General features: G+C 36.9%; 1 protein-coding gene across 1 annotated transcript; it reads left to right on the top strand.

Moving 5' to 3' along the window:
• The first annotated feature begins 622 nt into the window (after positions 1-622).
• On the top strand, positions 623-25059 carry rgs16 (regulator of G protein signaling 16). Its single transcript, XM_084426934.1, has 12 exons — positions 623-743; positions 6371-6421; positions 6882-6986; positions 7095-7156; positions 11158-11324; positions 14093-14281; positions 16122-16329; positions 23445-23556; positions 23766-23846; positions 23965-24026; positions 24261-24427; positions 24675-25059. Exons 3-12 carry the CDS (start codon positions 6886-6888, stop codon positions 24915-24917), a joined length of 1392 nt encoding a protein of 463 aa, XP_084283060.1. The 5' UTR covers positions 623-743; positions 6371-6421; positions 6882-6885; the 3' UTR covers positions 24918-25059.
• Positions 25060-25135: the final 76 nt, after the last annotated feature.

Here is a 25135-nt window from a genome sequence, read left to right as displayed (position 1 = left end):
CCAATTCATGCGGGCTGTGCATTATTCACATGTGCCTGTATGTGTTCACGTGAGTGTCTAAGATGATACGACACTATTTTGAGGACATAATATGCCTCCAGTTGAGAACTGAGAATACTGGGTACTCAAGTAGTCAGTCTACAGCCCACACACAGATAAGAGCTATCAAATGAGGCCAGCATGTCCCCATTTTAAACCCAGCTAGGATTTGCCACTGTGAGTGCGGGATAAAAAGGCAGCTTTGATGTCTACGCCGGCTTGATTTAGTCTCCTTGTTCCTCTCCTCAAAGGAACCCATTACCTCGGCCAAAACCTGCATGCTAGACCTCAAATTTCCCTCTTGTGTATGACATACATCCATGCAGAATAACAGTTTGACAGCGAGAGACCTCGCAACACAAACATGACACTGAAAAGCCTAGACGGAGCAAAACAAAACGGCATAGTAATGCCCTTTGAATCTCCAGAGAGACCAGTGTGTTGACAAAGCCTCTCCCTCTGCTTATTTTTCTCCCCTCTCGTCTCATCTCTCTGCCTCCTCTCTCTCTCTCTCTCTCTCTCTCTCTCTCCCGTTCATCGCTCCCTCACGCTTTCACACCGATGAACACGCTGTGTGATGATTGCTACATGTGGGCAACAGTAGATATCTCTACACAAGAACAGAGCCACGTTAAACCCATCGGATAAAGAAGCGTCTCCATCCTGAATCAAAGAGCTGCCATCAACGGCAGTGAACTGTAAAGGTAAAGGCTCCATATTCATATCACTGATCGATTGTTGCATAAGTTGCTGCTCACACTGGCTTTGTGTGTCTAGGATATTTGTCATAGCGCACAGTTCTCACCATCTGTCCTTCTGTCATGTCTTCTCTTGTGTAGGGAATTGGGTGCAACTAAGAAAAACAGATCATCTATTTGGCTTTCACATTGTAACATTTATAAATGATGGAAACTGCAGTTTGTGATATTTTTAAATTTTTTATGATGTTGCCAGTGTTCTTTTGTGGACGTTGTTTAAACGTGTTTCCATGAATGCTGATTATTATTTTTTTCATTCACAGAAAAAAACATACAGAACATTAATTTTATTTGAGTTATACTGTCTAATCAAATAATAATATGTCATATCAATTACTTAAACCACACACCATTTTTATTTTCTGACATGCACAATGAAAACTGTTTGTTGAAGGGATTGGGCAGCTAATCCATCTCTCCAGCAGTAACTGTGAGGGCTTTGTAGGTTTGTAAATGTCAGCGAGGGGAAGTGACAGAGATGAGGAGAGACTTTGAAGCATCCACACTCACCACCCACTGCTCTTTTTAAGACACACTGGAGATATGTTTCATTCTGCTGTACAGACTCAACAACAGCATCCATTCTCTGCATGGATGTTATAATCATTTACATTTTACATGGAATCATTTAGCAGACATTTATCAATCTTTGAAATGGTGAAACTGTAGTTAAACAGCACAATGCACATAAATATGTAAGAGACTCGTAACTTTATGTGGGATGTTTATCAATTCCAACGGGAATTTTCTTAGCAGAAACACTTGAGGTATGGATAACTAATCTAACTAAACTAATGTTATTATAATATGTTATTATAATAGCATGCATCAATGACATATTGGCATTCATTAATTAACTCTTTCCCTACCAGCGTTTTTTTTATAATTTTTTTTAAGTTGCCAGCCACAACCAGCATTTTTATCATTATCATTATCACTATCACAAAATTATCATGGCCCCCAGAATATTTTGTTGTGAACAGGCAATATATCAATAGGCAATATATAGCCTCTGCTTTTAAACGAAAAAAAATAAAATGTTTTATTCTAGCTTAATAGTTTCATAAAGCAACATTTTGAGCAAAAAGCTGAGAAGAACACTTTTTTCTGTCAAAGACTACATGCAGATCTGATTCAGAATGATGATCAAAACATACGCTGTGTCCGAAATTGAATACTTCCCTGTTATATTGTATGCGAAAAATAGTACGCCAACAGAGTAGTATGTCCGAATTTATAGTATTTGAAAAACAGTAGGCGAAAAGTACCCGGATGACCTACTACTTCAGGCGAGATTCTGAAATGCGCGTACGACGGACACTTTACTATCCCATGAGGCCACAGGAGACGATTTATGAATGGAAGTGAAGCGACGTCACTGACGCTGGTAGGTCACATGATAATGACAACATGGCGGATGTAGCATGTCTGTTTTAGTTAATGCGCTTTCAAATAGTTGAAAAATCTTTTTTAATCAATTATCTTTTAGTAGGCCTAATTCCTTTTAATGGATGTTTAGTTTTATTTATGTTAATAATCGATTATGCACAATCTGTAGTCCCACTTGATCTGCATACACAAAAAGCTTTGCAGATTTCCACAGAATTGAAATACCTGTCACTGACAAAGTTTAACACCAACCACCCTCACCCACACCATTTTTGCATGTTCATTTGTTAAATATTTTGTTGAATTTTATATATATATATTTTCAACAGGAGTGTATCATTCTCATTTTATGAGAATGTTTAAATAATGTTTACCATGTTTAAATAATGTTGTCATTAATTTCCTTGAAAATAAGTGTAGAAAAAGCAGATAATATATATTTTTATATTTATATATTGTTTTTAATGACTTAGTACCATAATTTTTTATAAAGTTCTACCAAGGTATGTTGATCTAAATCTTGGTGTCTTTGGATTGGGCCTGCCAGCAAAGAGAGTATGAATATATTAAAACCAGACAGTGGCATTTGAGAAAAAGTGTTCCTCATGTAATTGTGCTAATGCTTATTGTTCGTACCACATTCACACAATTGCAGTTCTATCCAATTTGTCTGAATTATGTCCCATTTCCCAGAATAGCCACTGTGTGCTAACCTTTTTCAAACAGATGTCTCTCTGTCCCAGATTTAATGAGACCTCACACCGATAAGGAGCACTTATTCTCAATTTTCTGCATAATGTGTACAACATCAAATCACATGAAATAATTTATCATAGAAAAGTCAAACAGGCCTTGCTATTTTGAAGATATCTAAATAAAGTAACGGTGACCTTAACTTCAGAGTTTTGTTGGAGCGAATGTGATTTGAGGAGACAGTAGCCATCACGTTACATAGGTGAGGACCTCAAAGAGGAAAGGGCATTGACAAAAATAGAAGGGAAAGAAACGTTGGCGGGCTGTAGCCAGGCATTACCTTGCAACTGTCATGGCAAAGCGTGAAGCAGGGTGTAAATGAAGGTAGTGTCTCTGGGGCACAGATGCACCTTTCTAAAACAGGAGCTAAACCCTCACTCCCACAAACCCCTAAGAGAAATGTTCTTTTAGTGGATTACAACATGCTGGAGAAAAAAAAAAAAAAAACAGCTTAGTTCAGCCTAAGGTTAGGTGGCCTCCTGGTCTGTTTTTATGGTTTTTTGAGCACTTTTAAGATAATTGGTCTTGGAAACCAGCTTGGTCAGGCTGGGAGACCATAGTTTAAAGTGTTTTATCAAAGCAACATTTACATTTAATCATTCAACAGATGCTTTCATCCTAAGCGACTTGGCAAATGAGGAACATCACAAGCAATTTATTATACATGAGTCAACATATGTTGTCTGTAAGCATTGCTGGAAAACTTTAAAATATTTAAAATCTTAGGCACTCTAAAGGTTAAATATTCACCTTGTTTATTCCAGTACGTGGAACGCAAAACTAATTTAAGGCTGGTAAAAGCAAGTACATTATTTTTTTAACATGGACGACCAAAGAGCTTGGAATTTAAAAATAGCAAGAGCGAGGGTTGAAGATCAGATGGCATAGCAAATTGATAGTGGGTAGAGGAGGCTCAGCGGGAAACCTGACATCTCACTGAGCTCCATCAGACAGTAACACTACAGGGACCTTCACATGTTCTACTGAGCATTAGGGTATGGGGCACTTTTCATGAAATCTTTTCAGTTATCTGTGAGGGGACCATCAAAATCAATGTGCCAGTTGTCATGTTACTGATTTATCATTGATTAGCCCAAAATATATATATTTTTTAACTCTCATTAGAGTGTTAGTAGAGTATTAGTAGATTGGTAGGGCTAGGGTCAGAATAAGTTGACGTAATTGCAAAGTTCCTAGTCAGTAGAATGTCTGTTGGAGGAGGAACATCACAATAAAGTGATAGCAGATATTAAGCAGACAGTCTAATACTCTAATGAGACTTAGTTGACATGTAGTTGCAAAGTTACTTATAGTCAACAGAATGTTCACAAATAAAGTTTTATAATACATTATTGTCACAGCATTGTATAGTATATAATGAACAAGATAAAGAGACTTTAATAAACACAGAACTAGAAAAACACTACAGCTTAACCGTTGAAAGCTGAGGGCTTAGGGCGTTTGCACGACACCGTTTTTAAAACTTTTTATGCGTTTTGGCTGTTCATTTACACAACAATAGTGTTTTGGGGGCCTGAAATCACAAACTTTTGAAAACAGGTTCCAAAGTGCATGTTCTTGAAAAAAACACCGTTATTTTCTCAGTGTACTGTAGTTTTTTTTGTAGTTTGTGTAACTACAAAAAACGCAAATTTGTGAAAACGGTGATGTCATGGGCATACGTATTACGTGTTTAGTTTATAGGCGCGTAGTGTTTCTTTACAAAGTGGCATCGCCAACTACTGGCCTAGCATGCGTAAGCCATGGTAACAAAGGAGAACTCAGGCAAAGACTGTGAAAATGAAACTAAACAAGGCATGATCGTGACAATTAGATTAGCCTATATTATATTATATTATATTATATTATATTATATTATATTATATTATATTATATTATATTATATTATATTATATTATATTATATTATATTATATTATATTATATTATATTATATTATAAGCTTTTAGTTTAACATTGTGATTATGCTGTCCTGCTATGAACTGCATTTCTAGCAGTGTATGCTTAACTAAACAGACAAAAATTCAGCATTTGGGAGTTTCACTGCAACCCATTAACATTCCATTTGAAGTGAGACAGGACCCACAACTATGAAATTACTCAGCACAGAAACTCGGATTCCTACATCAAAGAGAAATTGAGAATATTAAATTCCGAGCACTCACAAAAAAACGGAAGGAGAATGTTAGCTATGTTTTTATTTCTTTGGGCATCTCATGGCGATTTTATAAGGGTGAAACATCAGAGTATCTTTTATTTAGCTCCTTGTAGCTCCATTTGTGCTGCATGCATGGATAGAACATGAACTGGCTTCTCCCTGCCTAGATAGATTCGTCAGAGCATTTTATAAATAGCATGGCACGTGTTCTCATCCAAAGCAAGGAAATGAAGAATAAGCCTCAAGCATCCGGCGAATCACTAAAATATTCCAATCTTGAGAGAATTTTCGGATTGTTTGTCAGACTGCAATTAGAAATTCATAATTTCTGTGATGCTTTAGAAGGGACATATGGTTAAAACACCAGGGGGCTCATGTTATTTATCTATTTCACCCTGCTTGAAAAAGATATTCAGTAATGGAAGCACTATAAAATAATTCACTTTACTTCAGCATATTTAGATTTGATCCATAAACTTTTTAACCTTTCAGCTGTAATTAGTCAAATGAAAAAAAAAATACGAAAACAGGGTTGAGAAATAATAATAAATGATGTCATTATTTCCTTTAACTTGCACTCCATTTAGCAATTATCAGAAACAGGAAAATATTCAATGATGAATACAACAAAACAAAAATAAACAGAAATGTGATACTTGACTCAAATTAACCTGCTTTTTATGCCAAGAACTACTAAAGCTAACCATGCAAGCACACAGATTAAAATATACCTTGGACTATACCTCCTCTTTCATAATATCCGTTGGAAGACATACCAGTGAATTTTCTGATTCCCATCAAAGTGTACAATAACACAAAGTCCTGTTCTCATGGTTCTTTTTTTTTATGCATGTTGAGTGGAATTACTCATGCCTATTTTCTGTGTCAGAAAATCACGATCCTTCAGAAAAAGAATGGTCAATTCCATGCAGTGTTTCCAATTAAAAATAACTACATGTGAAAGCAATAGGTTGCATCAGCTTTGTGGATTGAAATGGTAAGAGGGTGAAATGTTATTTATTCACTTTTTGGAAATGTTCCTTTGGAAGAACTGAACGTGCCTGGAACTGCAGGTGCAATAACAAAAGCAAAATAACGTGAGTCTTATGTTGGTCCAAATGTTTTATATTGCATCAAGGGAAAAGGTGGCATCTGGCATTCTAGTAATTGTGAGCCTTGGGAATAGTAATTAGAAAAATATGCTCACTGATGAGTAGTATATATACACGTTTATATCTTTATCATTTTCACAGGCAAATCAACTCCTCACTTGACTGGAAGAAACTGCATTGCAAGGACATTCAGTGAGTATCCATTTATCTTATAGTTTATCATGTAAGAGTAAATGTGAGTATCTCTCTTTCTCTCGCTCTCTCACTCTCGGCCCTGATTGATTCTTCTATGATGTAAATATACATACAGAATTCATGATAATGCCTTTTTTAGGGCCAGGTGCGCTGTTGCATTTCAATGATTCCCATTTTGAAAGAATATTCATGTTTACAATACAGTGAATCCACATCTCCAGATAATTAGTGAACATTGCAATGGTGTGTTGTATAATGCATCTGTGAGCATCAATGCAATCTAATCAGACAGGCTATTATGCACACCTGAGCTGTTGTCATTATTATCAGTAATTTGGTATGTTCTAAAAATAAATCATCACCGGTCTCTTATGAATACACTAATGTCATTGACAGCTGTTAATCTCTTGTTATTTAAGATTGCTTTTATCTTTTTTCCTCTTCTTTTTTTTTTCAGGGCCATGAAAACTAGACTAGGGTGCCTGTCTAACAAATCAGACTCATGCAGCGATTTTTCAGAATTCCTGCCTCCCGCTCAGGAGAGGTCCACAAGATACTTGAAGTCAGTAATATGTTGTTCTCTCAAGAAAAAAAAAAAGGAAAATAGTTAATTAGCTGTCTCATAATGGTCTCATAACTGTGCCTGATCATGTATCTTTGGCCGTCTCAGGTTATCCAATGATGAAGTGACCAGATGGGCAGATTCATTTGATGCTCTGCTGTCCAATAAATGTAAGTCACACTATTCACTGTAAAAAATTTCTAACCCTCCCAAATCAAAAATTTCAAGTGACCGATAACATCTACATTTTTCAATTGGCCCAAGTGAAATTCTGTACATTTAATTTTATAATGTACAGAATTTCACTTGGGCCAATTGAAAAATTTAGATGTTATCGGTCACTTGAAATTTTTGATTTGGGAGGGTTAGAAATTTTTTACAGTGTGATAAAGTTTATGGGTCTGAATTATTGAGCTTATTTGCGTTATTCTTCAGTTGGGGCATTCGAAGTGTGCGCCCAGAAAGCCGCTTCTCAGACAGCGTGCGAATGCTGAATTGAGCTCTCTTTCAAGCCTTCTTACGCTTGAATGGGCATATTCACACAAAATTACATCAAAAAGGCCGGACTCGGCGAGCATCCTAGTAAACATAGTCTTTTATGTCTTAAGTGAACATAAACAGTTGAGAAATAAAACGCATGTTTAACAGTATATTGGATCGTGCATCTCTTAAAGTGACAGCAGCTTAATAAACCTGCTGTCTTGTAATGTTAATCAAACAAAAAAGACAAAAAAAAGTATTTACTGCTCTTGACTGAATAACTTTTGTAACTTTAATAAGGATTCATCTATATTTATTTTATACAGTGAAGACTATGCAGTGCTTTTTTACATTTGATTATTCATTTTCTCTACCTGAAAATGTGAAAATTACTGTTAGACAGTGTTTATTTTATGTGTATGTTTGTTCTATTGTATATTTTTGACAGTTTACTTGTCTTTAACAATACTTAAAATTTATATGAGTTAGGTTAGTAGGTTTTGGTGTCACAACCTTATTTGTTAAGGTTATGGGTCAAAAACAACGAAGACAATATAGGCATATTTTATTTATCAATTACTTTTTTTGTGGTGGGGTCACAAGTAAATATTCGAACCACTACTGGCCCAACCAGTAGTAAAAATCCTTAGCGTTGAGCCCTGTAGTTCAACTTCTTTTGATAGTTTGTATTGTCGCAAAATGTAAAAAATATAAACAATACTATCAACGAGCTCTACTCTACTAAATGCAATTATAAGGCATGAAGATAGTAAGATATTTTCTTATCTTAAGAAAATATTTTCTGTAAAGCTGCTTTAAAAAAGCTTTTCTGTGTTGTGAAAAGTGCTACTGTAAAAAAAAAAAAAATCACCTTTAATTGAAACAAAGAAATTATAATATATATTTAAGCGAATTGTGTTTTTATATGTGTGTGTGAGCGTGCGTGTGTGTTTTTTAACACTGTACACCAGCCACACTTCTCCAAATCATTCTTACAAAAAAATTGTCTTTGTCTTTTCAGTCAGTTGCATTTCTACAGGGATGTACTGTAGTTCAGCCATGATATAGCCAAGTTCACCAGCAAGTTATGTAAGACGCTTTCCATATTAAGTAAAGGGCGCCATTTCCCTGTGAGTCACGCGTTTGGCTGTGACTTCTCTCGTCGATTGCACACAAAATGACAGGCCTTATTTCCTCAGGCTTAATTCGAGCATCAATTAGAACAGTGTGAGTGTGTGTCTTTCCCTGAATCTCACAGCAATGACACCCCAGACGTGCCACAAATAGCCTCTCTCAGTGCTGTTAACAGGACATTTGTTCATGCTAAAGACTTCTAAAATCTGTCAATAGTAGTATTTAGAAACAAGTCAGCAAACCATTGCTAAAGCTGAGGTACACCCTAATGCTAGGTATTATAATTCAGAACTCATCCCACATACGCAGTTATATCATGAACATTGATCAAATCATGCAACTTGTTGAGGAGAGTTGTGCTATTGCTTTTTTCCCTAAGTGATCATATATTAAATTTTCACCTATTGGGAATAAAGGAGGGATCCATCCCATATCTGGGTACAAGAATGAAGACTTGGTGATATGTTCTTTTTAACTTAAGCAACCAAGTGCCTAAACTGTGACAGATATACAGTGCTGGTCAGAATTATTTGCCCCCTTGGTAAATATGATCAAAGATGGCTGTAAAAAATAAATCTGCATTGTTTATCCTTTTGATGTTTTATTAAAAAAAAAAGCAAAAATCTAACCTTTTATTGAAGTAAAATAATTGAAAGTGGGGGGGGGGGGGGGGGGGGGGGGGGGGGATCACATTATGAAATAAAATGTCTTTCTCCAAAACACATTGGGAACAATTATTTGCCCCCTTTTATTAAATACTTTTTGCAACCTCCTTTTTCCAAGATAACAGCTCTGAGTCTCCTCCTATAATGCCTGATGAGTTTGGAGAACACCTGATAAGAGATCAGAGACCATTCCTCCATACAAAATCTCTCCAGATCCTTCAGATTCCCAGATCCATGTTGGTGCTTCTTCTCTTCAGTTCAGCCCACTCATTTTCTATAGGGTTCAGGTCAGGGGACTGGGATGGCCATTGCAGATGCTTGGTTTTGTGCTCAGTGACCCATTTTTGTTTTGATTTTGATGTTTGTTTTTGGATCACTGTCCTGTTGGAAGATCCAAACATGGCCCGTTATAAGATTTCTAGCAGAGATTGTCAGGTTTTGATTTTTTATCTGTTGGCATTTAACCGAATCCATGATGCCATGTATCTGAACAAGATGTCCAGGACCTCTGGCAGAAAATTAGGCCCACAGCATTAAAGATACAACAGAGTATTTCATTTTACACATGGGGTACTTTTTATCCTTGTATGAACCAAACCCATATTAAGTGTTTGCTGCCAAAAAGCTCTTTTTTGTTTCTTTGTTTCATCTGTCCATAGAATGTTTGAAAAGTTACTAACACTACTGGAACTTCAAACGGGACAGGTTCTACAGTCAGATGAAACAAAAAAATAGCTTTTTTTGACAGCAAACACTTAATATGGGTTTGGTGAACACAGGGATAAAAAAGTACCCCATGTGTAAAATGAAATACTTGTTGATGTTATGTATTTCAATGACCATTATGGCTGTGTCTTTCACTCACTTTCAATTAATTACCAGGGTATGCTGTGTAAAATCTCCCCTTCAGGTAGCGTGATCTGTAAAAAGCTTTTCAGATATAAATGACTTCCTGTGTCTAACAGGATACATGTTCAGCGGAAAATCACTTTATAAAATAAAAACAATGGAGGCAACAAAGGAGAACATTTTGTTCGCTAGCCAACAGGAGAACATTTAGCCTCTGTACTGCCTCTTGATTGTCCTTTCATTGAATTTCCAGAGAAGCACTATTGTCTCATTTACCCACCCTGCTGTTTGTGTGGACTTTAACTGAGAAGTCTACCTCACACAAAAAAAAGGATTCAGGGTAAAAATAAGCAATTTAAAAAAAAAAAAAAAAAAAAAAAAAAACATATAATGATCATAGAATCATACATGTTTAATCCAACCAGGCTCATTGGAAAAACATCCCTGTGGCGACATTTCTGCAGAATGATATTATGTTGCTTCTTGCACATTATGCAGCCCTTTCAAAGTGAAATGTGCAGTGAGTGATGCTAAAAGTGCATTCAGTTTTATCTGAAACAGATGAATGTTGGTGTATTGTCTCATTTTAAGCACATCACAAATATGACAAAGAAAAAAATTGCTTTTGCTTGGTGGCACGTCCTGATTATATGCGTTCCTGGGTCAACATATTTTGTTGATCCTGGAACAACATTCCTGTCTGAAAATGTAATCCTATCCCTACCCCTAACCCATACCCATACCCCTAAATGCTAGGTGAATAACCCTGATATATAAGCATCTAACCATGCTTGTAAGCCTAAACTTGTCATAAACTGTAAACTTGTCCCTCAAATCTTATTGGTAGATTGGAATGTTGTTCCAGGACCTACAAATATGTTGATCCAGGAACATGTTAGACTTCTGCAGCTTGGTGTCAATGAGAAGAATTTCCTGTAGCCAGCATGGCCAAGATATGGCATATTAGACATGACAAAGATATGTTGGTTTTAATATAGTAAGTAAGATGTTTATCTGTAATCGTATTCATCTTTATTTCATAGATGGTTTGGCAGCTTTCAGAACCTTCCTCAAAACAGAGTTCAGTGATGAAAATATCGAGTTCTGGTTGGCTTGTGAGGACTATAAAAAGATCAAATCCCCTGCTAAGATGATGTCTAAGGCCAGTAAGATCTTCAAGGAATTTATTGACATTCATGCACCCAGAGAGGTATGTTGACTCCTTCTATAAAACCATAGCAACTACACCTGAACAAACAGTATTTGTTTGAATCACCAAAGCTTTTCATGGTGTTGCTAAATAACGTAATTGCAAAGAGTATATTAAAACATTCCAATTTGTATGTACGCAATGTTTCCAGGGGCCTATACCATGATGCCGGTTTAGGTGGATAGCCAGGTATGTTTCAGTTTAGTTTGCGTCAACCCTGGGTTTTAGGCACCATGACAGTGGTTTGGCTTTGAGTGTTCATCGCCATAGTAAGGCTGGATCCCAAATGGCACACTCCGGCCTTGTGGACCTCCTTAGAGTTCACACTTGTTGACGTCAGGAAGTGCAGACCTAAGGGGCGCTGGCCTCGAGTCCACAAGAGCACGCAAGAGTGTATTTTGGGACAGGCTTGATGACATCATGCCACCGAAACTCCTCCCCTCATTTATCTGATTGGGCGTTCACAATAATTCCTGGGTAGGTAACTCGTGTGGAGGGTGCGAAAGTGCAGGCTTCGCTTCAGTCCACATCGAGGGCAGAATGGGACACCCTACGGACTCGTACACTAGGCGAGCACACGCAATTTAAGGCCACGAGACCGCGAGTCCACATGAAGTGTGCCATTTGGGATCCAGCCTAACTTCCACTCCACGGCTAATCAGGTCTGGGGCAGGTTATGTTCCAGGTTAGAGGTTGCAAACCAAACTTGGACCAATCAGCGGTGAGCAAAGTGACACATGTCTGATGCGATAAAGTCACTCCACCTGTTTCTACTCCAAATTAACGGTCACTACATAGCAAATGATTTTTAAAGGCAAAATCTTCGGGCTTTTAGTAATGCTTATTTAGAATAGTAATTTTGTATGATTTAGATATTATGTAGACTAATTATTATACCCTTAATCGATCACACATGTACAAGTTTAGTTTATCAATTATTATTATTCACAGTTTAAATGAAGAAATATTTAAAGGTAATATAAATATGCTTTAAAATCAATAGATAAAGCTATAAAATGACTACATGTGTTAAATTCTCTCAATACCTTTATCAACTGTATAAACTAACTTCACAACTTTTACTTGCACTGATATAGCAATACTTTTTCTTTAGTTATCCTCTTTCATAGACAGCTATTTTCTTCTTGCTGTGTAAATTTGTTTAAATTCTTTTTAATCTCGTAATATTCTGCAGAAGAGAGAAGTGAATCGCGCTGCTTCTCTCGCGAGAAATGAATCGCAGTTTCACTCTTTCTCAGCATGTGATTGGCTGTTTGCGACTGATGTCACACCTAAACTCCTAAAGGATCAAAACCTGAGTTGACAGAGAAAGTTGATGATAAGCATCATGGTACCAACAAAGCCTGGTTGGATTGCTTTGGTTTTGTCAACTCGAAACTAATCCTGTTACCCAGAGTTTGTTTAACTACCATCATGGTATAGGCCCCAGATGTAACAATTGTAATACCCTGTTCTGTTGTTTTCATTGTGTTTTTGGTTTTGTCCTGTGACCTAGTTTTCCTCAGTCTGCTTAATTAGTTATCCCATTCACCTGTGCCTTCTCAATCACCTCGTTAATTATCTCATTTGCTCTGTGTACTTAAGCCTTCAGTTCTCCCTCTGTGTTTGTCTGTCTTTGTCAATGGTAACGTGTGTGAAGTATATTCTGTGAGATTTTCCTGAGTTTTGGTGTTAAAGATTCAGTTTCCCGTTCTTCATTGTCTTTGTGAGCTTTTATCAGCACGTTCTGTGATAGTAACAGGCGTTCGTGTCTTATCCTGGCAGGCAGAATTGTATATATATATTTGTTATGTATATATCATGTTGTTCTTTTGAACATTCTATTCAACAAAGAATCCACAATATTAAATGGTAAACACATTTGTTTTCAACACTTATCAAAATTAAAATTAAATAAAATAATAAAATTAAAAAAGGAAATTAAATCATTTCAGAAGAATCATGTGACACTGAAGGCTGCAATGGCTGCTGAAAATGTTCATATATATATGTCTTATCCATTGCGCCACCACCACCCCATATGTGTGTATATATATATATATATATATATATATATATATATATATATATATATGTATGTGTGTATATGTATGTATATGTGTGTATATGTATATGTGTGTGTATATATATATATGTGTGTGTATATATATATATATATATAGATATATATGTGTATATATATATATATATATATATATATATATATATATATATGACTTTTTAATTGCTTATGCAATGCACTTCCAAGTTTGAGACCTGTGCTATAAAGAGTTTTCCTCCCTCTGAGTTTGTTCTTTAGCACCACCTACGCTCACTTTAGTTGTTCCCTGGCTTCAAACCTGAAGATCATCTTCTTGTTCAGCATGACCTTCAGTTACATTGTGAATCACTGCTTGTTATTCGGGAAGCACAGCGTTGTCCTTAAGCATCCTGATTGTGCGGGTCACAGAAAACACAAATAGCTTCAGTTTGGCTCCTTCAAGACGAGACATATCTGCCAAATGTAATAACCCTGCTCTCTTGGCTCAGACAGTGCACCAACAAACTTAATAAAAATGTTGACGGTGGAGAAGCGTGAACCGTGATCATCAGAGACAGTGATAGATGTTTTTGTGTGAACTTTGATGACCATACCATTTATAGTCTATCCACTTTGGCTGTGCTGGGAAATGGTTTGTTTGATTCTATGCTGTTATCAAGAGTATTTGTACAGAATTTAATATTCTCTAACTGTTATATCTCTGAAGGTTAACATAGACCACAGGACCAGAGAAGAAACCAAACAGAGGCTTCTGGAGCCAACGTCCAACAGTCTCAATGAAGTCCAAGCTAAAGTGTACAGCCTCATGGAGAAAGACTCCTTTCCTAGGTTTATAAGATCAAAGATCTATCAGGACTTACTGAACAGGACACAGATATACTGTCAGAGGAAATCTGTTTAAAAGTTAATGTCTACGAAAGATGTTATTTTGCTTGCCTGGTTAGATGATATTGAGATAATAAAGCAGACTTTAATTGTAATATATAGCATAGTCTGTGTGTTTACAAAATAATTAGATGAGAGTAATCAAATAAAAAAGGTTTTAAAAAAATTAACTAGTTCCTTGCTAGTTTGTGCATCTTAACTAAAACATGACCCTGTAATTTACTTATTTTCCCAGTTCTATTTGAACTATATTCTCACCCTCTCAATTGTGATAGAATGGTCAATGTTTCTTCTGAATGCTGGCAAGGGTGTACATGTAAATCAGTCTCTACATGGGTAATATGTAAGAGTAGAGTATGATAATTTATTTTTCTTAACTTCAATGTAACTTGTGTACACATTAACACTGATATGTTTCGATAAGACATGCCTGCTGTGTTACTGCATGCAGCCTCGGCCTGTGTCATCTCTCATTGAATCCTTTCTCTTAAAATCGAAATATAATTATACACACATACGCACACAAAATATATTTTTTTCTCTGAGAAAAAAAAAAAAAAACTATTTCCGAGTATATGGCATTATGTATTATTTATCTTTGTTTACTTTGTTGATTATTAATTTATTTAAGTTTATTCTTTCAGATGTAAATGTGCTAATGGTTTACAATGACATGTTCTCCAGTGATTGTACTAGATCAAGTAAAGCATGTCGCTTCAATTACGGTGTTGGTGTGTGTTCTCTTTTGTGTCCCAATGCACTATTCTATGTTGTTTTGTAGCATTTTCACACTGAAAATTCTGGATGATGCACAATTAACAGGAAAAAAAATGAAGTGTGGAATGTTGGACACTTCATGCTCTCAACTCAAAATTCATACACCACAGTTGAGTACATAGTGCATAAGTATAGTGTTCTCTCCATATATGTTTCTTTGCAGCCTTTAGCCACTGTCTACAATGAGCTGGATCTTTGTTTATTCTTGCACTCATACAAGTTGACAGCATTTTAACTACGGCTGCATTTAACTCCACTTTTAGACATACTACACTCGCAAACATCCCTAAGCACTTCCCCTCGGGGGAATCCCCACCGCCATTTTGAAGTGCCTTCAACTTCATCAAGTGGACAAGGGAAGTTTATTTGGACAGACTCGATTTTACATGCATTCACACCATGTTTTATGACCATAATTACGGGATTTCAACTTGTAAAAAGTTTTCACGTCCTTGTAGAGCTCGTAATTACAGCTTGTAAGATGGGTACTTTCTGAGAGCTCTTACTTGTACCACGAGACCGCAGTACCACCTGACCGATGCAGATTCATTTATTCATCAATGGCTTAGGCTGTTCCATTTAAACCCATTGCACAGGTTCCGCTAGTAGTGTGCAATCGTGCAAACGTAAGCAATGGCGTACATCTGACTTAAACGTAGCCTAAAAGTTTGCAAAGAAGTATTTCCTACTAAAGCAAGGCAGTATTTGACTCTGGTCAAGCCTATTTAATAGGAGCTTTATAGATGTTGAAGTTTCCCTACTTATTTGGCAAAAAAGGAAGACAACAGCCCTTTTTCTCTGTTTTCTCTAATCAGGTAACATAGACTAGAATAATTTTTGTTTTTCTACAGCATAAGCAGACAAGTTTTATTGAGAGTTTATTGCCAGCGGTGAATTACCCCTTTGAGGTAACAATTACATGTTGCTACTTTTTACAGTATGGCAATAGAATACTCTATATATAGAATACTCTACAATAAATAGGTACACATGACCACAGACAGATTGCAAATGTTATAAAAGCTCTTCAGCACATAGATGTGAAGCTCTTGGCTCATTTGGTTTCTTCCAAGGGCTATAGCGCAGATGGAATAATTAGATCTTCCACCCCTTCAGATCAGTGCTCCCTGAACTGTTTAAGACAGAGAGAACATCTGTTGGCCTGGGGCAAAGTTCTCCCTGGAGGCATCGTGAACATATTCACGAGCCTCAGGCGCATGCCTCCCTATCAAAGCTATGTGAAGACCCTGTTACCATGGGAGAAGGAGGGGAACCATTCAGGTGGGAGCTCAGGTTAATTACAGCCTAATCCTCTTTAAGAATTCCATTGTTCAAATTGCCAAAATGATCTTTCTAAAACTCATCATTACAGCTGAATGCATTGGGTGATGCTGATGAAGGTGATGAAGAGAAGTGATGGCGTGTGCTTTCTCGTGCAGCCTAGTATGGCGGTATTTTACCTCCGTGAAGTTGGCACCCCATAAATCGAAATAATTTCCCAAACCATGCCATTCGTTTGTGCTGCGTTTGTGCTGATTTGTGCCGCAAAAACGAACGTTTGTGCTGGTTTGGTGTTTGAGATATTGAACATTATTTTTTGGGTTGTGTGACGTCACTCTCCACCCCATGTCCTTCAAATCGCTCCAAACCGGTGTCATTCGTTTGTGCTCGGTTTGTGCTGGTTTGTGCCGTTAAAACAAACACTGTATCTGTTTTCCTTTCGCAGATATAACAAATTTAATTCGGGAGCTGTGACGTCACTCTCCTCCCCACCTCATCTAAATCGCACCAAACCGGTGTCATTCGTTTCTGCTCGGTTTGTGCTGGTTTGTGCAAAATTTTGATTTGATGTTGTAAAAAATATATTTAAATTTTTATTAATATTTGTTTATTTATTTGTTAGCAAAGCTAAATCCATCCATCAGTTCATGAAATAAAAAGTTGCTATAAGACTGATCATATTCTGTAATTGTTGTTAATGATAGGCCTAAAAAAAACAGTAGTCTGATCATTTGCAATTTGCCTATTAATATCTAAAAAACCGAAGCAGCACAAACGAAACTTTTTACAGCACAAAACCGGCACTGTAAGCTGTTAAAAGTATTCCGAAAACTTAAGACACTACACAATTTTTTAAATAGGGCCTACATATTTTTTTTTACAAAATGAAGCATCAGTCACACGTAGCTTACAGCCAGAGTAGTGACAGTAGCCTACATTACATATCATAGTGCATTGGTGATTATATAAAGAAGACCAAATGTCAATAGCACAAATCTAAAATAAAACATTCCCATATCTAAAGAAAAGAACACTGACAGCTGCGGCCCTGTGCGAGCACAAACGAACCGGACAGGTTTGTAGGTCATAGACGAGATTTTGTGATGTCTAAAGAATGGAATCATTTATGATGGTTCTTTCTACGGCACAAAACAGCACAAATCGAGCACAAACAAAAAGCACCGGTTTGGGGCGATTTGGGCGGCATGGGGTGGAGAGTGACGTCACTGTCCCAAATCCAATGTGTTATTTCTAAGGAGGGGGAAAAGATACAATGTTCATCGTAACGGCACAAATCGAGCACAAACGAGCGGCACAGTTTTGCAACGATTTAGACCATATGGGGTGGACAGTTATGTAACTGTACTTAAAAAGTTTCTTTTTTTATGTTTAAGAGGGGATCGTAGTTGCAATGTTTCTTTCAATGGCACAAACCGGCACAAATCGAGCACAAACGAATGACACCGGTTTGGAGCGATTTGAAGGACATGGGGTGGAGAGTGACGTCACACAACCCAAAAAATAATGTTCAATATCTCAAACACCAAACCAGCACAAACGTTCGTTTTGCGGCACAAATCAGCACAAACGCAGCACAAACGAATGGCATAGTTTGGGAAATTATTTCGTTTTATGGGGTGCCAACTTCACGGAGGTCAATAACCTGATCCTTGTTGTTTTTAATCTTTCTTGATCCTGAAACAACATTCCAATCAACCACTCAGATTTGGAGGGCAAGTTTACAATTTATGTGAACTTCAGGCTTACAACCAGGGTTAGGTGCTTCTACATCAGTGTTATTCACCTGTCATTAGGGATAACTTAGGGTTTGTTTTAGGGGTAAAGATATGGTTAGGATAAAATTTTCAGACAGGAATGTTGTTCCAGGATAAATAAAATATGTTGACCCAGAAATGCATCTACCTCTGCAAATTCAGGATGTGCTTCTCACCAGATGAGCATCTGCGTGCATTGTCAAAAGAAACTCAGCCAAATATCAGTGCATTGTTGTTAACAAGAACTGTACACTTATATAAGAATAAGAACATATAAAAACAATAAAAATGGATATACTTCATAACCTAATTTTGATTTGATGTTGTAAAAAATATATTTACATTTTTATTAATATTTGTTTATTTATTTGTTAGCAAAGCTAAATCCATCCATCAGTTCATGAAATAAAAAGTTGCTATAAGACTGATCATATTCTGTAATTGTTGTTAATGATAGGCCTAAAAAAACAGTAGTCTGATCATTTGCAATTTGCCTATATTAAATATGATTCAAATATTCTGTTGAATAGCTACAGTTACTAATTTCTTCTTCTTCTTTTTTTTTTTTTTTTTTTTAAGGTATTAGTATTGCAATAGCCTTGATGGTACTTAGTAAAACTTACTATTCAGTAATTAATAATTAAAATATATATTTTTAGGGTGATTCTACATTTATTTGAGAATTCAATGTGCATATATTTATTATATATTTATATATATATATAAACCTGTGCCATTACTTAGTTATTTGTATATGTTTTTAATAAATTCACAGTATTTTTTAATTAAAAATAATTATTCTTTAAAAAATTAAAAAATTATTATTATCTTTATTTAAAAAAAAAAAATCTTTAAAGGCTACAGGGGGAAATAATGGTTATTTTTGCTTTGAGCTAACATTCATTCTTTGCTGAGCTGTTAATGTTAAATAGTTAATGTAAATGTCCATGGCTAGTATCAATATGACATTTTAAATAAGATAACTAGCAATTTTATATTAAACAAACTATTACATTTAACTGAGGTGTAAAATCTGAACTGGAGCTTTTCCTGACCCATAAAATATGTGTGTAGACCAACAGCTGACATTTTCTGGTAATGTCATATATGTAGTATACTTGAAATGAGGATCAACCGAGCACGTAGCATGTAAGACCTTGCGTGGTTTCATTATTAAACTGTTCAAATACTAAAAGTGTACTGTAAGTGTTTTGTGAATGTTAACCAGTACTCAAGGTTTTCAAAACAGTAATGCCAGGAATCATCACAGGCCTGGCCTTTACCAATATAAGCTGATGTAGGTGGATTCCCGGACAAAATCCCCACTCACCGAGTCTCAGGGCTAATTCATGACACCTTAGGAGCATTACTGCTGACAGGAACCTCGAGCGAGAGATTTGCACTGTGCCGCGAGTGTTGTCCCCCCCACCCCCACCCCTGTATTGCTAGGAAACTAATCGTAGCAGAACACGTGAGCTAGAAATATTAGTGGGCTTTTATTCAAGGTTCTGAGTGGTCATAATATAATGGCAAAAACAATTGCATTGTGTATTGTATAAACTTAAAATTTAGCTTATAATCATAAATTAAGCATATTCTCATCTTGTCATCAAAAATATTAGGCTTATAATAAATCCTGGGAAGATTGGACACTGTGTATATATAGCCTAAATATATATACACACACACACACAATTAAGCTTTTTGTAAACTCCTATAATAATAAAGCATCATTTGGAATAGAATATGATCATGAGTGATGGAAAAATAATAAAAAAATATGTAAAATTCAAGGATGAATCGTTCTTATCCTGATAATTCTGTAATTTTGAGGACACAGAAGTCATCGTCTGAAGAAGAAAGCTTACAAAGGTTAAACATTTGGCTGCAGCTGCCTTTATGGCCTATTGGCCTATACAGTGTGTTTCTGTAACTCTTATGTTAAAATAAAGAGGATGGTGCGTTTCACCCTGATATCCTGAAATAGTCTCAAAATCAAAAAGAAATGTGTGATGAATGTAGATAGAGATGGCTGAGAGACATTACAAAGAGAAAAGTTCATTATAAAAGAGAAAAGAAACACCCCGATTTTTCCAGGAATATCACTGGAAAAAGGTTTATGATCAGACAAGAGCTTTAGGACCCGCGTAAATATTTAGAGAAGCTTTCCAGCGCTGGAGAGACCTAAGCGGGTTTCTGCTCCATACGGGAGTAACATTGGTTTTGTTGGTTTGGTTGACTAACAACGAATTCTTGCTTGTACGAGCTCTTGTGTACTATGTTCATTTTTTGTTCTTCCTTCCACTTTTGCACTGCATGTTTGTGCATTTTGGGGGCGGATCAATGGAGGGAGAAGTGTGTTTGTTTGGGTTGATTTCAAATATCAACAGTGTTAAACAATGATTCTCAGATATTGCTTACTGCACCTTTAACATGAAAAAGTTAGCAGCACCCTAAGGTAAGATTGGTTGACTGTGTCATATAAGGTGCTTTCTCTCAAGTGCACCTTCTCCATCTCCTGTTCTCATGGTGCAGCAGTAGGACACCCACTACTATATCTATGAAGAGACCTATAACAAAAGGGTTTCATCCTGCTCTACCCATGGGAACTTCTTTGTGGTGGTGTAATTGCCCTTCTGCAAGGCATATTATCTGTAAAAAGGAAAAAGAAACTGTGAACAACAAGCTTATTTCCCCCTCTGCATGTCTTCCACGTCTCTGAAAAATTGCTTCCAAGCAGTGGAGTGAAAGTGAATGCCTTCCATCAAAGCAGACGCAGAGATCTCAAGGACAACTGATGCAGAAGTTCCCTTGTCCTCACTTAACCAGATGTTAGGTCTTTTATATCCTGAGAGTCATGTTGGGTGAGAGAAAGACCTTGATGTTTGACGACATCATAAGTTATTGATCCAAGCTGGGATTCCCTCAGGTACAATATCATTCTGGGATATTAAACCTAATCAAATGCTCCTCGTTCTGAGCACAGCTTGATCGAGTTAGGTACGGCTGTCATGATTCGGCTTGTGGATCAATGAAGTGAGGCGTTTAACTTCATTAGACTTTTGATGAAAACAGGAAATACTCTCTATAAAAAACAAATATGTTCCAATTGTGATTGTATCATGTCATATTATAGCAGTTTAGGACATGTTTTAGCATTATTTCATGTATATTACATGTGTTGCTGATTAAATTATCATCTGGAAGCCAGTTCCATACCTTACAGAATATCCATGAAATAATCCCCCGTAGCAGATCTATGCAGGTAGAGCTGGGGAAGGTGGAGGGTTTCTGAAAGCACGCTGCAGACTACTACTAGCAACACCCCGGTATTTATTTAAATGTTGAGCAGCAGCTGACGCTGATGCAACAGCAACCAATCAGCTGTGCCATATAGAGTTTCATGCCAGAACCTGGTATTAATTTTATAAACAGTATATATATTGCCTGATATTCCATGCAATATCATGCAATGAGGTACTAAGGTAAGGCCATACAATCAAAAAGTTTACCCACCTGTAGTCTAACAAACATTATAACGGCCACGGAAAAGCCTTTGTAAATTGAGAATATTTTAAAGCAAGTGTCTGTCATGCCCATGTTCAGTGAGGTTCACCATTGAAGCAGAGATCAGTATCATTTTGATTCACAGATAATACTAGGAAATGCATAATCAGTGTCAGCTGTTTGTTGTGTAGCTCTTTGCATATGTAAGTATGTAAGAATTTTCATGTATCGTTTTTTGTATTGGCAATGTGTGAACAGCTTGTAACGAAACTAAACAATCGAGACCATCCTAGGTTGCCTGTGACGCAGATTTTTTTTTAATGTGAAGGGCTGGTTTCACCCAGAAATTTCAAAGGATGTGACAGTTATGCCTGTGCACTCCCGAGAATCTCTCTTCCCTTCAGTGACACTTGAAATGCTTGTACAATATTCAATTCAATTCCCCACGTCCAAATGAAACAATTCCCCATCATAAGTACACATTGATGGCCTAAGACACGAAACGAGCGGTTTGTGTGAGAAAACGTACAGTATTTATATCGTTGTTATCTCTTGAACACAGCACACGTCCAGATGATCTGACGGCGCGGGCGGGTATAGATTTATACATAGATGTCGCCTTGGCTACGGTTTCGTTCCAATGAACTGCAGTAGCGAAGGCGACATCTAGTGTATACATCTATACCCGCCAGCGGGCGGGTATAGATATATACACTAGATGTCGCTTGGCTACGGTTTCGTTCCAATGAACTGCAGTAGCCAAGGCGACATCTATGTATATATCTATACCCGCCCGCGCCGTCAGATCATTTGGACGTGTGCTGTGTTCAAGAGATAACAACGATATAAATACTGTTCGTTTTCTCACACAAACCGCTCGTTTCGTGTCTTAGGCCATCAATGTGTACTTATGATGGGGAATTGTTTCATTTGGACGATGGGGAATTGTTTTAATTTGGACTCTGTGCTTGTGTTTTGAGCCAGTGACCATAGACCTGCATTATATGACTGACAGAGAAGAACGGTTTGACCTAAAAATATCAAAATTGAAACTACTGCGGAAACAAAGACACCTACATCTTGGATGCCCTTGAGGTAAGCTAAAACATATCAAAAATTAATTTCAAAGTGAACTATCCCTTTAAATTGCTGGCTGCAGTTCACTCAATGGCCACCGGTGTCACTAATAACAAGCCTTTCTGAATTCTACATATAGCCTCTTTGAAGTATACAAAATATATAAAAAAAAATAAAAACATATTTATGTTGCCATACTGTATTCTTTAGTCAAGCAGTCATTTAAAACTGTGCATGATCAAATAAAATAAAATATTTCCTGTATAATAACTGAAAATAAAATTACTCAACAAGAGATTTGTAGCTTTTTAGACTAAACTTTTTAAGCCAACTGTATGTCCATAATCTTTCCCTGTTTTGTCTATGTGATGAACATAATAAGAGACCATCAATATACAGGAAAATACATTTCTGGTAAGTGATGTACTGCACTACTCTCTCACCACTTTACCAACATCCCTGTAAGGATTCAGAGATGAGGACGTTGTTTTTACTTACAGTATGCTTTCCAAATAATTATATTTCTGGAACAACGTGTGAGCAGCGCAAAAGGACACTAAAATGTCCTAAATTGGAGAACTTACATCAAGCAGACATGTGAACATTTCCATCACTGTGGACTTTCCTGACTTTTCACTTACACAGATGCACAGTACACAGTACATTAGTGTAGAGAGGACTGTATTCTGATTGGCTGAGAGGAGAGATGACGCTCTGCTTCCTGCTCTATATAAACTCCCAGTCCCCTCTCTACAGACACACTGCTGATAATTTTTTCTAAGAGACACTGCGCAATGGATGTTTATTTCCTCTCTGGCTTTACAATGTACAGAGGAATAACAGGGCTGCCAAACACTTGCCTGGAAAGGTATGACGCTCATATTGGCATTTTTAAAGGTGTTGTGTGCTTTTTGTCTTAATAATTTATGCATGCTAAATCATCTGAATGCTTAACAAACCTCTGCTCTTTTATATAATATCAGTGAGGTCTTTTTTTTAAATCCTGTTGTAAGAATCGTATATATTACAAAAGTGTACATGTGCTGTGTATTAAATAAATGTTTTTTTTAACATCAGGGCCAAACGATTAAAGGCATGCGTAGGTGGATTTCTGCAGAGACAAGACTTGAGCAGCCTATGCAGATATAGAAAACCGAGGTAAGCGCAGTTATTGAATGCACTGGCTCCGCCTTATTTCATAACATGTTCTTTTTTGCTTGATAAAGAGTGTATAGTCTCCTAATGTTTCTCTTCTGATTGGCTGGCGTCTTTGCAGGTTGACCTTGGAGGAATGTCTGATGTGGAAAATGTCTTTTGAGAAGCTCCTGTCCAGCAAACGTAGGTTCACATTGTGTATATTTAAAGATGAAACAAGTAAAAATGAAAGAGTTAGAGCAAATTATTATGATTAAATGGCACAAATATGATATAGAAAAATGACGGAATCAAGTAAAAAGCAGCCTTGTGACTGATGTGCACAGATGCGACTGGCTGCGTGGGGGGCTTTAATCTGATAAGACACGTTACACAACTGATCCTTTCTCTCTAACCCCATTTTTCTCCCTCTATCAGATGGACTATATGCCTTCCGATCTTTCCTGGTGTCTGAGTTTAGTGAAGAAAACATTGCTTTCTATTTGGCCTGTGAGGACTTCAAAAGCACAAAGTCTGCGGCTAAGATGCCATCCAAAGCAAAGAGGATCTACGAGGAGTTTATCGGAAGTGAAGCTCCTAGAGAGGTAAAGACATGAAATGAATCACCATATCCTGCAGTATCATTCCTAAACTAAAACAAATTTGGTGTAGAAACAATTTTCATTCAGAAATAGCAAGTGAATTTCACAATCCATGACAAAGAAATGACAAGTAACAGTTCAAGACTGAAATAGTATTTTCTTGTAAAACGTACTCCAGTAATCTAACTCTTTTTTCTCATTATATATTGTGGACAGTTGATGTTTAAATTCACTTCTCATTCACTTTCAGGTTAACATCGACTATGAGACTCGAGACATCACTCAAGCCAACTTGAAAAGCCCCACAGCATCTTGCTTCGATATGGCCCAGTACCGCATTTATATTCTCATGGAAAAGGACTGTTACCCACGATTCCTCAGATCCGCTACCTACCGAAATCTAGTCAACCAGCTCAAGATGAAGAGCGCCAAGGCGAAAACCAAAAAGGCCATTGCGATCAGACCAGCACATGAAGAAGAAGAACCAAAATGAAAAACATAGGTACGTTTTGGCTCTACAAAAGATGGAAGCTCGGCAAGAAGTGGAAGGGACCGGTGCGGATCCTTAAAAAAAAGGCTGCTTGAGGCAGTCGGAGTGCCATGAGATGAAGAGAACCATGCAATGGATTCAGAGTTCATCACTGCATTCCCAGACCCCATTTAATATTGTCCAAAAGAGGGAACAACAGAGCCACTGGTGTAGAGTTGCAT

This window comes from Rutilus rutilus (assembly GCF_951802725.1).
Source record: "Rutilus rutilus genome assembly, chromosome: 12".
Classification (NCBI taxonomy): Eukaryota; Metazoa; Chordata; class Actinopteri; order Cypriniformes; family Leuciscidae; genus Rutilus; species Rutilus rutilus.
The sequence above is the reverse complement of the archived record's forward strand: the minus strand, read 5'-3'. Positions and strand labels throughout refer to the sequence as shown.

What these genes read in the sequence shown, in the direction of transcription:
- rgs16 (XM_084426934.1), top strand. Translation starts at nt 6,886, where the DNA reads ATGAAAACTAGACTAGGGTGCCTGTCTAACAAATCAGACTCATGCAGC. An exon ending in GAAGGAGGGGAACCATTCAG is followed by an intron (nt 16,330 to 23,444) that starts GTGGGAGCTCAG and finishes CCCTCTCTACAG; the next exon opens with ACACACTGCTGATAATTTTT. An exon ending in GAAGTGAAGCTCCTAGAGAG is followed by an intron (nt 24,428 to 24,674) that starts GTAAAGACATGA and finishes ATTCACTTTCAG; the next exon opens with GTTAACATCGACTATGAGAC.